The following is a 16,302-nucleotide window of genomic DNA, read 5'->3' on the forward strand; positions in this document are numbered from 1 at the left end:
GAATTATAAACACCAATTTGGGAGCCATAGTTTTGGACTTCTCAAAGTATGGTGAGTCTTGTGACTTCCATGTCACATGTGAAACTTTGTCTATGGAACTATGGTTAATATTGGTTCTTATCAGGTAGGAAGTGCTGTAAGCTAGCATCATTTCTAAGCTACCAAGCACTTATGTATGTAGCTCTGTCATACCTGAATTCTTACAGGAAGAATATAGTAGAGCTCTTAAATAGGCATGTGGACTATTGTTGTCAGGCATCCTCCAACTTGTAGAACAATGCTCAATGCTTTCCTAATGGCAAGCTGTGTTTCCTTTCCTATTCTTGTATCTCTCTAACTGACTTCAGGGCTAAGAACAGCCTATGATCAGTCTAAATGCATAGATGAGCTAAGACAGAGCTACACATTGCACCAGTTATCATTTGTAAGTATGCTTGCATATCACTCTGTATTCCAGTATTGTACGATCAGAACAAGTTATAGCAAAGTAGACTAAATGCTGAAGTTATAATTCTATAGTTATCATAAATAATTTTGGATTCCCAGACTGTTCAGTTTATCAGGGAACTCTGTGTCATAAACTAAAATCTAATATTATTGGACATGGATCACACATTAAGAGGAGAACATGCATGGGAAGAATAGGGAAAGGGAAGGAAATCTAAAACTTGAATGTGGTTGATGTGTACACTGTAGAGGAGTGAATATAGGGATCTTAGACTGGCAGAGGACACTATGGGAAGGGAACCAGGAAGTAGTGAAGAGGTCTGGCAGAGATGAACCAATGTGGGTTGCATACACAAGTGCATGGAAACAACCCTAGGAATCTCTTTGTATAGCTATCTTTATCTCAAACTAGCAAAAGTGCTGTCTTTCCTATTATCTCTTACGTTTTCTCTTCAACAAAATTGGAGAACAAGAGGGAAGAACAGGTTCTTCCCAGAAGCTGGGAGCAGGGAGGAGTAGGGAGGGGCCCAACAATGTATTCACATGTAAGTAAATGTAAAATAACAAAAGAAAAGAAAGAAGGAAAAAAAAAGAAAATAAAATATAATCATCATTGATGCTGCTCAAACAAAACAATCTGAATTTTTAAAAATAGTTATTTTCTGATAAAACTGTATTTTAATCACTTGTATATATATTCATGTTCCATGTAAGAACTGAATTGAAACAAAATCATCTTTAATTTTGCAAAGGTTAAACATCTACTGCTTTATGGCAGTTATATATAAGATGCTCTTGCTCTAACTTACATATTGCTAATGTGAAGGTGTTCACCACCTAGAGACAGGACAACCTTATCCCTAAATCATTAGTGCCTAGGTGTCAGCTCTGGAGTGTAGTTGAAATTGTTCCATGGATCTGCTGTTACTAACATTTGATGGCTTCATTGTAAAATGTCCCTTTTAATGCACTGAGTCAGAAGCAAAAAGCAGAACTTAACAGTGTCAATGAAGAAATTCCAATTATACTGTTTACCGAATGAGTCAAGAAAAGTGAATGTACGAGAGGTGTACTGATTTCCAGCCCCCACCTCACAAGTTACCTCTTAATTAATGAATGAGTGTAATGAGTGCATTGTTATACTTTCCACGGCCATTCTCTGGTGGAGACCTCAGACAGAGGTCAGAAACAGAGACTACAGTATGGACAGGAACAGAGAGGCTACTGCTGGGCTAACAAACATGCTGAGAGAAGCCACTCCTGGCAGGGAGGTTATTGAAGTCAATGAACTGCAGATATTCTTAACATGTAGCTGATAAGAATACTATTATTAAGAACCTAGAGTTGAGCATAAGCATAAGCAGGCTGAGTTTAAGGGCCAGTGTTAAGAAGTCAGTCAGTATACTAGAGCAGAGATGGGTGGAGCAAAGATGGAGAAGGACACAGGAAATATTCAGTTGGTCAAGTGCCTCCAAGAATGGGAGAATTCCAGTGCTCACCAACTCAAGACACCCTTTATTTCTGCATGACAAGATGATCTCATGCATCCTGAAAGAAGAATGACTGGAGGATGCTTTAGAACCCAAGAACAGCCATTGGAGGGATCTACTAGTGGTGGTGGTGGTCACGAAAAAGATATTGTCCAAGAAGCAGGTTCATGCATCCTTCAGGGTCTTGTACTATTAATATTTCTTCTTTTCCTTCTCCTTCTTCTTCTCCCTCTCCCTCTCCCTCTCCCCCTCCTTCTCCTGCTCCTTCTCACTGGACCTCTTCTTCTCCTTCTTCTTCTGGAGGTATTGGGGTTTTGAACACAGGGCTTTGTGCTTGTTAGGTAGGTGCTCTACTGCTTGCTCCACATCTCCAGCCCCCTGCATTGTTTTCATACAGTCCTGAGGAACCCTCCCACCTTATGTCTACTTATATTTATTTCCTAGTGTAGCTATAGTAAATTAATACAAGCTGGATGGATTACATTTTTCACATTTCTAGAGCCAGAGGTCTGAAATTAAGATTTCATCAGGATCATACTCTCTCCAGATACCCTAGAGTGGAACCTTCCCCTTGGCTCTTTATGATTCTGGTGTTTCAAACATTTCTTACCTTGGGGCTACATCTGTCTTCTCTCTATCTCTGTGGACATATTGTCTCTTTCTCTTCCATGTTTCTTCCCCTCTATACCTATCTTTAAACTTCCTCTTGATCTGTATCATGTGAAGATACATGTGATTTATCATTAAGGCTGAAAAGGACTGAATGTTTGTGTCCCCTAAATGTTATTTGTTATTATCCTAACTCTCAGTACAATGGTGTTAGAGGTTGGAGGCTTTGAGAGATAATAAAACCATTAGATGAAACCAAATGCATGGACTTTGTACCCCTACAAAAGGTACCCAAAGAAAATTTTTACCATCTTTCCACCATGGAAGAATTTGAAGGGAAGTTCTGTATGCAACCTGGAAGAGGACCCTTCAGAACCTGATCATACTGGTACCCTGATCTTAGACTTCCAGCCTCTATAACTCTGATAAATAAATTTATTATGTTTACAAGCCACCCAGTTGTGGGGAGTGGATTATGAGAAGCCTATGAGAACTTGGCAAAGGCATTGATCATGTGCTCAATGATCTACAGGCTGAGTTTGGCACGGCTCCAGCTGCAGAAGAGAGTGAGAGGCAAAATGCAGCACAGCTGATTTTCTTAAGTTGTTTACATTCAGAGAAGTAGAGAGCACGGCTCTGCTGTTACAATGCCATGCCCTTCCCCAAGAACTGTTGCTCCACCTCCTTGTTTACCACTATATATAAAAGATTTGCTGAAGGAGGATGCCAGGTTTTTTGATGGAGGGTTTTTTTGATGGGAGATAGATTGGTTGGTTGGCAGCTTAAAAGGGGACTGCCACAAAATGTTGCTGCTGCTGCTGCTGAGTTATGCTAGAGATTAGAGGAAACATGAGACAGTGCAAGTCTGAACACTGAGATTTTAATAAAGCAAAAGACAGAACATGAAACAGTGTAAGTCTGAGGATCAAGACTTTAAAAGGGAACATGGAACAGTGCAAGTCTGAGGGCCAAGACTTTAAGAGAGATTAAGGAAAACATGGGACCATGCAAGTCTAAGGAAAGAGACTTTAAAGAATACAAAAGAAGCAAGGTTTTAAAGAAAAACTTTAGAAGTAAGGTTTTAAAGAATAAGAGAAAAGAAGCAACGAGGCTGTTGTGCATCACTATCAGAGAGCCCAGCACACCTGGCCCAACTTTCTGCATGTCTGTCTTCTATAGTTTGTCCTTTCTGCATCTCCAGTCGCCCCCAGTTAGGTCAGGAAAAACAGGAGCTTGAGAAAGCTCTCAAAACGTAGCCTATTATACTTTGTTATAGTAGCTCAAAATGATTAAGAAAAAGCCCAATCATATAATCCAAGATACACCTTCCTCTCACAATCCTTAAATTAATCATACCACATATGAGATAATATCCATTATTTTGCCATATAAGGTAATATTTACAAATTCAGAGATTAGGACATGAATGTACCTTTGTGGGCCACCATTAATTGCTCTATAGTACATCTCACATAAAATTGTTCAAACTGAATGGGTGCAAATGACCATTAATATTCAGATATTGATACTGAGGGAGTGGCCTGATAGAGAGGTCCCTGCTCAAGAACAAATGTTAATCATTTTGACCTTCCTGATGATGCATGTAGAACTCACAGAAGGTGGAATAGGAATGTATGATGGACACTTTGCTCTGTCCACTGTGGTAACAGATACCACAATGGTACAGGTCCCATTCGGGTAGAGAAACTCTAAAGTGTGGGGCCTCCCTTAGGTTCTGGGTAAGTGTGAGTATTAATCCTAATGGAACTTATGGTACCTGTGTGTGTTCTCTAGGTTCACAAGGTAGCAATGGTGGTGGCCTACAGAGATATAGAGTTCTTATGGGGCTATCATCTAACTGCCTGATGATGTCTGTAAAGGCCCCAATTCCCACCATGACCATGGATCTCTGTAAGGTCAGAGTTGGAGAACAGCAGAAGGTGAGGTCAGGATTTTGATCACAGTCTGTATGTGCTTCTATATATCTATGAGTGTGAGTATTTGTTGTATATGTTTGTTTTGTGTCTCTTTAGGTGTTTGTTGTATGTGTGTTTAGGATACTCCTTCAAAATCTTTTGTGTGTGTCATGCTCTTTGGCAGTGTGAGTAGCTCTTTGTCCTCAGCAGTATCCTCTATGACTAGTCTTCTGGGATCTCTGAGTGATGCTAAGTTGGATTGTATGTGAAGAAGACATTTTAGGGACACTTGAAAGGAAGGGCCTCACTACACAGTACTACTCAGGAAAGAAGACAGCAGTCACTTAAGCCTATTTATCCATATTCTGAAACATTTCAGTATACTGGTTTTCAGTTGTTTCTCCCTGCCTCCCTGGTCTCTAGAAGCTTAAAACAATAGCAGAAGTTTCCTTGATGACCCTTTGGTTTTAAACCTATGAACACAGTGACAAAATTTGTACAGTGTGTTTTGTTTTTACCAAGGATTTGATTCCTAAATAAGGAAGTAGTATGACTTTTTTTTAACAAGCTACTAGGCCAAATTCCTCCAAGTAATTTATATTGCTTTTTAAAAACCTTTACCCAAGAGATCATATGCAGCCAGAATTTAAATTATTAAATTATTTAATATCTCCAGGAGTCATTTCCAGGGATGTTTAGCTTTTCTCAAGTTTGGCAAATATTAATCCTCTGAGCATGAGATCATTTTTCGACATGGTCAAATCTTACTGAAGAATTTGGAGAACAGCTCTGATGAATAAGACAGTGTCACAGGAGACAGCCATGCAAAGAGGAATTGTATATGGACCCATTTTCAGTAAGTTATTTTGAGTCTCTACCCATACAGATGCAATGGTGGTGAAAACAGAGACAGAACAGTCAGCACAGCTAGTCATTGTAAGAATCACCATCTTTCCTCTCAAGCAACACCTAGAGACTGTATTCAAGGAAGCAGAGACGGGGTGATAAGAGAATAAGGCCTTACAAGTACCTGCAGCACAGGGAAATTTGTAGGAAGAAAAGGGAATTGAATTAAATATGAATTTAAAGTTTTTAAAAAGATAAAGACTAAATGTTAACTACTGAAACAAAAGAAAGCTTAAGGGATCAGCAAAGGATGTTTACTGTCACCACTTTTATTCAGTATTGTATTGAGGTTGCTGACCAGTGAAGTGAGGGAAGAAAAAACAAGTCTAATAGCTGGAAAGAAAGAAGTGCCATATATTCAGATTTCATAATTATGCTTGTAGATCATCCAAAGAATCTAAAACTGTTAAAACTATAAAAATGAACTAATAATAATTTAATAATTAATATAATAGTTAAATTGTCTTCTATATACAATAGTAGAAAATAATTATTATTAAGAATATACTATTTTCTGGATATAGTTATACACACCTGTGATAGCAGCACATGAGATGCTGAGACAGGAAGATCATGAGTTCAAGGTCACTCTGGTTGACAAAAGGAGACTTGTATATCTCTTATATATATGAATATATATTGTATATATTATGTATAAAATATATGGTATATATGTAATATATTATTTTTAAAAGCCCTTATACAACTGAAATAAGACATGTAAGACCCAAAGCCAAAAACTTCAAAGCATAACAAGAAAAATTAAAGAAATCCTCATTCAATGATGGGAAATTCTAGTTAAATGAAGATACACTATGATCCTGATTGGAGACTCAGTAGTAATTTGTTAATGCAAACTCAGTAGATTGCTGGGGTTAATGATATCCTAATTAAAAACTTCATCAGGTTATTGTGGAAATTAGAAACTGGTTTTAAATTTATTTTGACATTCTATAGTTTTAAGAAGAACAAAGCTGGAAGGCTTACATTGGCAGATATTCCCACTGTTCGTGTATAGTAATTAAGCTAGTATACAGTTTGGCACAGTCTTTATCAAATAGACCAGTACAATAAAATATAAAGCTCAAAACAGAGCCATCATCTTCAGGCTCTCCTTACTTCTCACTTCTGGATCTTATCACTCCATATGTTCTTATTTTCTCCAATTCTCCACAAAGGAGTGATTCAATACTGGGTGTGGGGAAATTGATAGGTTTTTATCTTCCAAAGCAGACTGTGGGCCTGTGGGGTGCAAAAAAGGACAAGAGGGCCTGAGGAGATTGTTCTTCAGTCAGAGAACTCACAGACTGCCAAATGGGAGTCGGAGCAGGGGATGTCATTCCACTTGCCGTCTGCCAAGAGCATCACACAATTTTCCCCAGATCCAGAATTGTTGGGTTCACCCTGGTTCCAGTTTTCATAGGTCAGTCTTGCTCCCACCATATCCACAAACTGGCCTTCATTCTCCTCATCTGTGATGCCCAGGAAGGCTGCTTCTTTGGCCACATGCTTGATGGCCTTATTTTCTTCAGCGGTCCTGGGGGTGGCCACATTGGCTTGGAACTGGGCACACAGAGCCTTCACTCTGTGAAACCTCATCCTTTCACCACTGCTCAAGAAGAACTTCTTTCCAACTTTTCTTCCCAAGGAGAAGAAAAGCCCTAAAATTTGGAAAAGCAGATGATAGTTGGATTGTCTTTAATCCAAGCCTGGGTATGTCTCTGGGTAAACCCTTGCAGAATAGAGTTGATAAAATGTACTACATCCAGTTAAAATTGAGCTTCAGATAAGCAATGAATTTTTTCACTTAAGCAAATTCCCATTAAAGTTTGGAACATACTTATCCAAAAAATTTCTTTTTTACTTGAAATTCAAATTTAACTCATATTTTCTCTTTGTGTGATATAGATCCAATTTTCAGTGAGCAAATTTCAGAGTATAGGATCAGAGCCTCTGGAGTCAGAGACTTCAACTTATAAACTGGTCCCACCACTTATTAGCTCTGTGCTTTGCCTCCATTTCTACCAGAAGGTTGTGAGGATTTCAGAAAGTTGTAAGGTTGACAAACCTATGCAGGTACTAGACTATTTTATGAGTTCTGTACGTATTTATTTCTCTTCACCATTCCCTGATATTAGCTACCTGAAGAATAAGAGAGAAAGCTTACAGTTTTTGATATGGTCCAATTCTGATCGCAGAGCTTGTATTTCTGAATTATCCAAATAGGTATCACATTCTAGAAAATTAGAGCAAGGGGCATTGTTGAGAAGGGGTTCCAGAACTGTGCATGTAAGGGAGGGGGTATCTTTAAAAAAAAAAGTTTCTTTTACATTGATAGTTACACTTTCAAGGAAAATGAAAAATACTGAGAAGCAAAAAGAAGGAAAAAATCTCTATTTCTATCCATTCTAAAACATTGCTTTTCATCTGCTGACATATCCAGACATTTTATGTACATTCCATGTTCACACATGCACTCCCCGATTACCTAGCATGATAGCAAACTGTAGGCAAAATTTCTCACTAATTTTTTTTCTGAATATTTTGCTCTACAGAGGATAAAAACAAATTTCTGTAAAAATTATTCTGACCTGGTAAACATTAACTAAAAGAAGACTTTGTCTTTGGAGAGGTTTTGTTTTTGTTCCCTTTTGTTATTTTGGTTTTGTTTTTCTCTACATTTTGAAATAAGTCAAGCAACCACAATTTTTGTGAGTTGTCCATTATTCATGTGTGTGTTGGGTCTCTCTCTCTCTCTCTCTCTCTCTCTCTCTAGAGAGAGAGAGAGAGAGAGATAGTAAGTGGCAAAAAAAATGGTCTTAATAAGATGTACCATTAAGAAATGGAGTCTACCCCACTCCAGAGGAACTAATATAGAAACCTTAAAGTGACAAAGGTCAACATGAGAAGGGGATCAGGAACCAATATAAAGATCAGTTAGAGATGAATCAACTTGGGTTGTAATACATTTGTACATGGAAGCAATGCTAGGAGTCTCTCTGTATAGCTACCCTTAACTCAACTAGCAAAAATGCTTTTTCTTATTATGCTTATGTCTTATTATGCTTATGTCTTCTCTTCAACAAAATTAGAGATAAGGGCAGAACAGGTTCTGCCTGGAAGCAAGTGGGGTGGGTGGGGAGAGGGTGGGGGCAGGGGCAGGAGGGAGAAATGACCCAAACAATGTAGGCACATGTGAATAAATGAACAAAAAAAGATTTCTATATTCCTTCTTGTACAGAGAATATATCAACCATATTTAACTTTTTAGTTTCCTCTTAATTAGTTTTCACTACTACCATCCATTGGAGAAGAAATACTCTCACCTTCACTTGCCTGAGAAATTGGCTTTTCTATGTGGCACTGAGGTTTCAACTCAGGCCCTTATACTTGCTAGGCAAGTGCTCTTACTACTTGATCCACTCCGCCAGTCTGAAAAACTGACTTTCAAAAATGGAGATTTGGAAAGGAGTCTGTGTTTAGTGTGTTTCCATTTTATCCCACACCGATCTGCTATGCCTTACTCCTTTGCATTTTCAGAAAAGCAATAAGCATTTATATTTTCTACATAAGTGATACATCCAATATTTTTTACATATAATAAATACATCAATAAATTTTCAACAAGAAATAATAGCATATATCATTTTGCATCAGTTTTTCCTATTGTCTCTATAAGTATATAAAAAATCTCTCATTGTACAAAATGAAAATTAAGACACAATTTAATATATTCAATTACATACATTAAAACTATTTATTGTATCACTTTTGATGCACAAACATTACTTTATGTACATATGTAGATACACAATATACACATTTGAACCATTGTCAGTATGTGCCTCAGAAAGGAAACCTGCTCTGAATGTTGTGTGTGTTCTGTCTTTGTATGTTGGCCTTTTTATTCTTGCTAGGTAAATTTTAGATAAAGTAAAATGTCATAAAATCCTGACTTTTCAAAATAATGTATGTGTGACAAAATATTTTAATAAAAATAAGCAATTTCATATATTAAAAAAATGGAGTCTATTTCAACAAATATGGGCTGGACTTTGACTTATTATGGCCCTCACTATGTAGTAGATGTATGTTTTCTGAGTTTCAGAAGACCTCAAAGCTTCTGTTCTCTCTACTCTTGGGAATCCTATGGTTCCTGATATCTCATTAAGACTTGTGTAGCTTATCAGATGATAGGAGATCCACGTCTCATTGACCCTCATCACTCTAGCTGACACCCAAACCACAGCCAGGTATGTGAATGAATAGCCATTGGTTGACCACAGGTAAGTAAGCCCAGCTAAAACCATAATTTCTATGACCAATCTACAGAATTATATTTAAATAAATGGTTGTCATTTTAACCCATTAAATTTTGGTGAAATATAACTGGTATGCTATATATAAACACTTTTGGGGAAAAAAGACATCATATACCCACATTTAGATACTTCTCTCTGTAGTACTAGAACCTCAGCTGAAGGAAAACCTGGGTTCCAATTCTCTAAGGGGACCTTGATGAGGGAGGAGTCCTGAAAGGTTTATAAAGCTAGACTTAGGCATTGATAGGAGGGCTGAGGGCCCTGGGTCAGGAAGCAGAGTTGGTATCTTCCTATGAAGCCCTGGGAAAAGCAGTACCTCCCTCCAGTTACTCTGGCTTCCAGAACCCTGGGTGTCATCAGCTAAGGCCACTGTGAGGTGAGCTCCTTACCTCCTTTTTGTCCAGAATCTCCTTTCAGCCCTACTGCTCCTGGTAACCCAGGGGTCCCTGGAGGCCCTGGAGGCCCCACCTTTCCAGGAGGGCCCTGCAAGCCTCTGAGTCCTTGGCCTGTTGGAAGACCAAGGAAACCTGAGTCAGTATCTTCTTCAGTGTCTATTTCTTGCTCTTTCCCAAGAGTTTAATGCCTAATCCATTCTGAGAGAAAACAGACATGGACCCAGGGCCAATCTTCCTGATCCACTATTTCTAGTAATCCAGAAAAAAAATAATCCCTTTGTGTTCCATGGGACAGAGTGCCCTGGGAGCCTTTTTTCTGGATGGGAAAAGCAAAAATGTATCACAAACTTCTGTGTGGAAGTCTGGGATGCCAAAGGACTGGATCCACACCCTTGTTTTGAGTGATAATATATAGATGAGAAAAATACTATATACCTAAATAAGACATTATTCAACTCCTATCTTTGAGCAATTTCCTCTGGAAAGTAAAGGATCACAGAGACAGAACATCCCAATAGGTACCTGGTTCTCCCTTTTCTCCCTTGACACCATCATGTCCATCTTTGCCTGGGAAGCCATTCAGGCCTGGAGAACAGGCAATCACAGGGCAGGTCTTTTGCACATTTTCATTGATTATAGTTTCTGAATAAATTTTTACCGCATTCAAGAGGAGAAGGAGAGATGGAACCAAGAACATGGTCCTCACCTTGGTGGAGAGAAAGTCAAGAAAGTTTGTTCAGTTAATCAACACATAGTTACCAAACATGCCCTCTGTCCTATAACTTGGGCACAGATGATGTGGAAATGGATGATCATTCATGGTATCCAGACTGGGTATTTAGAAAAGCAAATAGGGAATCTGACACACTGTGTGATTAGTATTTTAATAAAAGTAGAAAAAGTAGCATATGATGGAGGATATTGAGAGGGGTCACAAATTCTCAGGCCTCCGGTGCTGCTGCTAGGAAAATGAATATATGCTTCCTGTGGCAGTGAGAGCAGAAAAGTCTACACACTGACACCTCAACTCCTGCCTGTTGACTTAGGGAGTAGAATGAATGGAGATCCAGTTGTCTGCAGGAGCTCCCTCCCTCTCTGCTCTACCTTCGCTTTCGACCAATTTGTTATCCAAATTCTATTTTTATAACTGGTCTGATGATTTCCCTCTAACTTTCTTTTCTTAGTTTCAGGCATTAGACTAAGGTGATCTAGAGGAAGAATCATGTCCCCACCTCAAATTAAGTCATTTACTAGTACTGCTAGTCACTAGCCCAGCCAAGAATTAACTCAAATGTGCTTCCCCTTGGTGTTTTACTTCCCACAAGATGGGCTTTCCCTGGGCAGCATTTTCTCCAGAAATTTCTCAATACCTCAGTCTAGACAGAGTGCTATATCCCTGTCTGTTTCCTAGCAGGTATTCCCTGTATTCTGTTAAACAAAAGCTTCTGGCAATTAGACAACCTGCAATAAATCTCTTTCACAGTCCTTAATCTTAACATTTCAGCTATCCTTCAAGGCTTTTTTCCACCTGCACCCCCTCCCCAGGAAAACTTAGGAGCACAGCTAAATAGGTCTCATGTTCCAAGGCTCTAGTTAACAAAAAAAAAAAAACAAAAAAAAACTCTTTTGCAAAAATAAGGTAATTAAGAAAACTCTCAGATGTCTCAGCATAAGCAGAGAAAGGGCCAGCCCCGATGTAATGTCTGCCTGCCATCCCACTTCCCCACTCTTAGAAAGCCTCCCCCAGGTCTCCAGAGTCAGGTGAAGTTCCAAGACTTTTGACTTAGGAACCCACATCCATTTGCCAGAAATGACTTACTGGGATTTCTTTACAACATGGATTCAGTGACAAGGTCCCTTGAGCCTGGGACTCTGGCAGATGCATCAGAGTGAGGGAGGAGGTTGGACTCAGCAACAAAACTTGTGCAAAGGGATAGCCTGAGCCTGGCCTTCAACCCCAGATTAATAAACAACTCTTTTTAGGAGCATTTCCCAGGGAGCTCAAACAGTGCTACAGCTGTCTACTGTAATATAGTACAACCCCTCTTTCAATTGCCATCTGTGTTGCCAATTCTCACTGCTGAGTTACCATAATAAATAGGATAAAATTATTAGTCATGTTAGGATCCTTGTTTCTAATAGAGAATAGTACAGATGTCCATGAATGCATACACATGCTCGTGTATCCCAACTGCATACACAGACATGTCCATGATCTTCTGTGTGATCTCTTGCTGCTGTTAACACATGGAGACAACTCCTGCCTCAGGCTGTACACTTGTCAACTCCCTCCCTGCCTGGACATACCCCACCCTTCATGCATTTCTGACTAATATTTCTCTTTTATTTAAATATTCCTATCTTAAAAAGATTTTTCTCGATCTTATCTAAAATGGTCTTAACCAGCAACTCTGTCTTCTTACCTTAGATTATTTTTGTTTATATCAACTACACTGCATCAAGTTATAGACATGTACTGTATTTTCATACTGTGGTAAAATACATGTAACATAAAATGTACCATTTTTACTATTATTAAATGCACAACTCAGTTTCAGTAAGAGTAGTTACACTGTTGTACAGTCATCACCACTATCCAACTCTAGCAATGTTTCATCATCCCAAACTGAAACTCTCCCATTAAATAATACCTGCCCTCCAACCACTGGTAACTGCTGCTCTACTTTCTGTTTTTAAAAATCTAATTATTTTAGGTACCTAACATAATTAGAATGGTGCAATAATTTTCCTGGCTATGTATGGCTTATTTCACTTAGTAGAATGTCTTCAGTTTTCATCCATGTTGTAGTATATAGTAAAGTTTCACTACTTTTTGAGGCTGAATAATATTCCACTGTGTGTATATGCAACATTTTGGAAACTTCAGTTTTAATAGCCAAAAATACTCAAAATCTCAAAATCACCCAACTGCCCTTCAAAGGTGAATGAATAAATAGTGATTTATCACCTAATGGAAAACACACAGACACACAGACACACACAGACTTTTTTTGTTGCCTTATCTGGCAATATTTAAAATTTTGTTTCATTTTCTATGATGACAAATAATTTTCAAGTTCCTTTCATCTTTTGGCTTGTTTGCTTAAATACAAAGCTTAACCAAAAACAGGTACAACCAAGACATTTCATTTCACATTTACATACTCCTGTTGGATCCTCCTCCAATTCACTGACCACTGACCAGTCTAGCAGGGCAAGAGGAAGACTTTCTCAGTTAGCAACATGGTGAGGCCTAGAATAGGGTGAGGGAGGACCAGTGATGAGGGCAATTTCTCATACCTGTCTTCATTTACATTTACCTGGGCAAGAGTGGTCAGGAGCCCCTAGGTGTCAGTTTCTAAGCTCTGAATTTAAGATAGTAAGAATCTGTCTTCTTAGGGAGGAAGTAGGAAGCCTCCTATTCCTGCTATGGCACTACAGGTGAAAACTTGAGGCTTATCCTTGTTCCCTGGCCATCAGGCCCTGACAGCACCTCAGCATACCTGGTGACTTCCTGAGGCTTGTTGTGGCCACTAGGTAGGAGCACACAGGCTCACACTTCAGTTCATGGCTGCATCTTCACAGGAAGGACACCAGGTGGTCTAACACACTGAAGGCCTTGACAACAACAACCAGATTCTTGTTTCAGGTAGTAACTTTGGAAACGAGTCAGAAATGGTTGGATGTGAAGTGGTGAATAAGATGTTTACGTGGACATGTAAGTTTCTGACTTGAATAGTTAAGGGTCACTCAATTAAGATAGGAAAAAAAGGCAAAAGAACAGCAACTGGGGGGAAGAAGGCAGTGGGATCGTCTGGATAAATGTCTTGAATCATATTCCAGTGGTCAACAGACATGATATAGAGGGGATTGAACTGTACCTTTATGGAGCACAGTTCATTCAATTCTGAACTACATTTTTAGTCTAGCTGTTTTTCTGGGTTAGTCAGCCTCTACTACTATAATAAAATACCTGAGATTATCAATTTATAAAGAGGAAAGATTTATTTGGTTTCAGCCTATGGCCCCTTGGCCCAGTTGCTCTTATGCCTCTGTCAATCCTCTGCACCTGTGCATCATCGTGGGAACTTGTAGCAAAGGGCAGCTTCTTTAGCTCACGGCCAGAAATGAAAGAGAAAGAGGAAAAGACCAGGGTTCCATAATCCCTTTTGAAGGCATACCTACATTGACTTACAACCTTCCTCTTGGTCCTGCTTTTTAAAAGTTCCACCCCTTCCTCAATAGTGTCATGGGTTAGAGACCAAGCCTTTAACTCAAAGGCTTTTGGGGGAGATTCCAGATCTAAACTACAACAGCTGACATGAGCACACCGTGTTAAGTTTGGGGTGTTGGGTGAACCCATCTTGAGAGCTTCACGAAGAGACTGAAGAGACATATGATGGGGATGTCGTGGAGGCCCCCAAACATCAAGAGGACTAGGCATGAGATGCCCTTCCAGGTTCCTTCCAAAGGGACTCTCCTTGACTTGTGAAGGACCTGCTTTCCTTACTTCCTGCTGATCAATCCCCTGCACCTGCACAAATGTCTAAGGTGCTAACAGAGCCACAAGGCTAAAACAAATGGTGGCTATCTGGAGATGGCTTAGAAAAAACAGCAGGCATCTTGCTTACCTTTTTGTCACTCTTCATAGCTATAGCTTCCCCCTGCTCCTGCTTCAGTGACAGGAGGTAAGGTGAAATAGCTGACACCAGGTCATGCAGGAGGTGCTGACTTTGTTCACAGTGTTTGTTTTTATTGTGTACTTAGTTAGGAGCTCAGGACTTCAGACTCTGACCTTGACATTTCCTGGAACTGAGCTGAGAAAGGGTGGGCATGTGGGTGGGAAGTAAAACAACAGTTAACCCACAGACTTGAATGCTGCCCAACTACAAGCACCTTCCTACTTTCCACAGTCTTCTGCAGATCTGCTCCACCATGAGAGTCTCTCTGCACATGCATCAGCTCTGTATTTCCACTACTTCCTAGGTCAGGCTACTATATCTATTTGTTCTGAGTTTTAGGGCTTTCCATCACTGCATCCATTGCAACCACCAGAAATCAACCTAACCCTAAGAGGTTTAGCGACAAGGGTCTCTTTGACCTAGATGGAGATTGACTTCTTTCCTTTTTCCTGTGGCTTGGGGCATAATCTAAGCTCTACCACTTTCTGGCTGTTGACTTTGGCGAAATTCTCCCTCTCTCATATCTTCAGTTCTCTCTTCTGCCTTAGCTATGGAATGATGTGCCTTGGTTGGCTCCACATTCTGAGAACATGGCACAGTGCATCATGTCAGCCTGATTAACATGAGAACTTCCTCGTCCCTAGAATGACTACACAGTTGTCTTCTCACGTAGAAGTAGATGGCTCTATCTGGAAGGCACTGCATGATATTTGGAGCCTAAAGGCTAGGTTTTTACGCATGACTTTGAGTTTAGAAAAACCACATATTCTGGCTGAACCTCTATAAAATAAGATTTTGAGCCCCATTCTCTTTTTTATAGAGTTGATGTGAGTAGAACAAAAGGAAGTGAATGGGGTTGTCATTTCCCTCTAAGCAAAGACCATCAGGAACATGCTTATAGTCAAACAAAGTTGGTTACTTTTTATTTTTAGTTTTCATTTCCCACTTGTTGCAGTAAGGATATTGTATGCAATGGTATAGAACTTCTCAGTGACAGATTTTCAAGAAAAGATCTTTATGGGACTTGGTTTTGTGTTAGGTGGTTTTGTAGGGGAATTTTGAGGAACAGAAGTCTGTTCTGTATAGGGTGCTGTCAAGAATCTAGACATCCTATGACTGAGTATCAGAATTTTATCTAGGCGATAATCTGAATGGAGTGAGGCAAAGCTGTACTTTGTAATGGAATGGTAGATGTTCATGTTAAGCAGGAGAGAGGCATGTTTTCCATTTTTGTGGTTCACAGCATGTCCTTTTTTGTCTGTGTGTAGACACAATTTGGGAATAATTTTCTGTCTCATAACAGAGTGATTTTGTTTTATGTTGGTGTTCTGTAGGATTGTTTATGGTCAGCAGGGAATACCACATTCTAGCTGTGAGAGACAGCTGCCAGCCACTTTCTCTGTCAGCAATGTCCTTTGTAATTCTAATGCTTTCCCTTCCCAAGTCTTCCATCTCTTACTGTCTTAGGTTTCCAGTCACTCTGTATTTTTCTTGTTTGTTTCTGCTCATGGACAGTTTGGGAATCTGAAGATGTT

At 39.4% G+C, this 16,302-nt stretch overlaps 1 protein-coding gene across 3 annotated transcripts; it reads right to left on the bottom strand.

The window, feature by feature from the left end:
* Positions 1–6,274: 6,274 nt before the first annotated feature.
* Positions 6,275–14,842, bottom strand: Mbl2 (mannose binding lectin 2). Of its 3 annotated transcripts, none has more exons than XM_074078877.1 (5): positions 14,717–14,842; positions 10,608–10,791; positions 10,080–10,196; positions 7,536–7,604; positions 6,275–7,029 (listed from the first exon to the last, which is right to left on the bottom strand). In XM_074078877.1, exons 1-5 carry the CDS (start codon positions 14,732–14,734, stop codon positions 6,656–6,658), a joined length of 762 nt encoding a protein of 253 aa, XP_073934978.1. In that variant the 5' UTR covers positions 14,735–14,842; the 3' UTR covers positions 6,275–6,655. The 3 variants fall into 3 exon arrangements, with proteins under 3 accessions (XP_073934978.1, XP_020041141.1, XP_073934977.1); XM_020185552.2 differs by lacking the exon at positions 14,717–14,842 and adding an exon at positions 13,589–13,986; XM_074078876.1 differs by lacking the exon at positions 14,717–14,842 and adding an exon at positions 11,905–12,028.
* Between the last annotated feature and the right edge of the window lie 1,460 nt (positions 14,843–16,302).

Source organism: Castor canadensis, chromosome 7, assembly GCF_047511655.1.
Source record: "Castor canadensis chromosome 7, mCasCan1.hap1v2, whole genome shotgun sequence".
NCBI classification, from domain to species: Eukaryota; Metazoa; Chordata; class Mammalia; order Rodentia; family Castoridae; genus Castor; species Castor canadensis.

Coding starts and splice junctions, on each gene's coding strand:
- Mbl2 (XM_074078876.1), bottom strand. CDS start 11,970: ATGCATCTGCCAGAGTCCCAGGCTCAAGGGACCTTGTCACTGAATCCA. Junction 10,792..11,904: donor CATGTTGTAAAGAAATCCCA/GTAAGTCATTTC, acceptor CTCTCCACCAAG/GTGAGGACCATGTTCTTGGT. Junction 7,605..10,079: donor AGATTCTGGACAAAAAGGAG/GTAAGGAGCTCA, acceptor CTAATTTTCTAG/AATGTGATACCTATTTGGAT.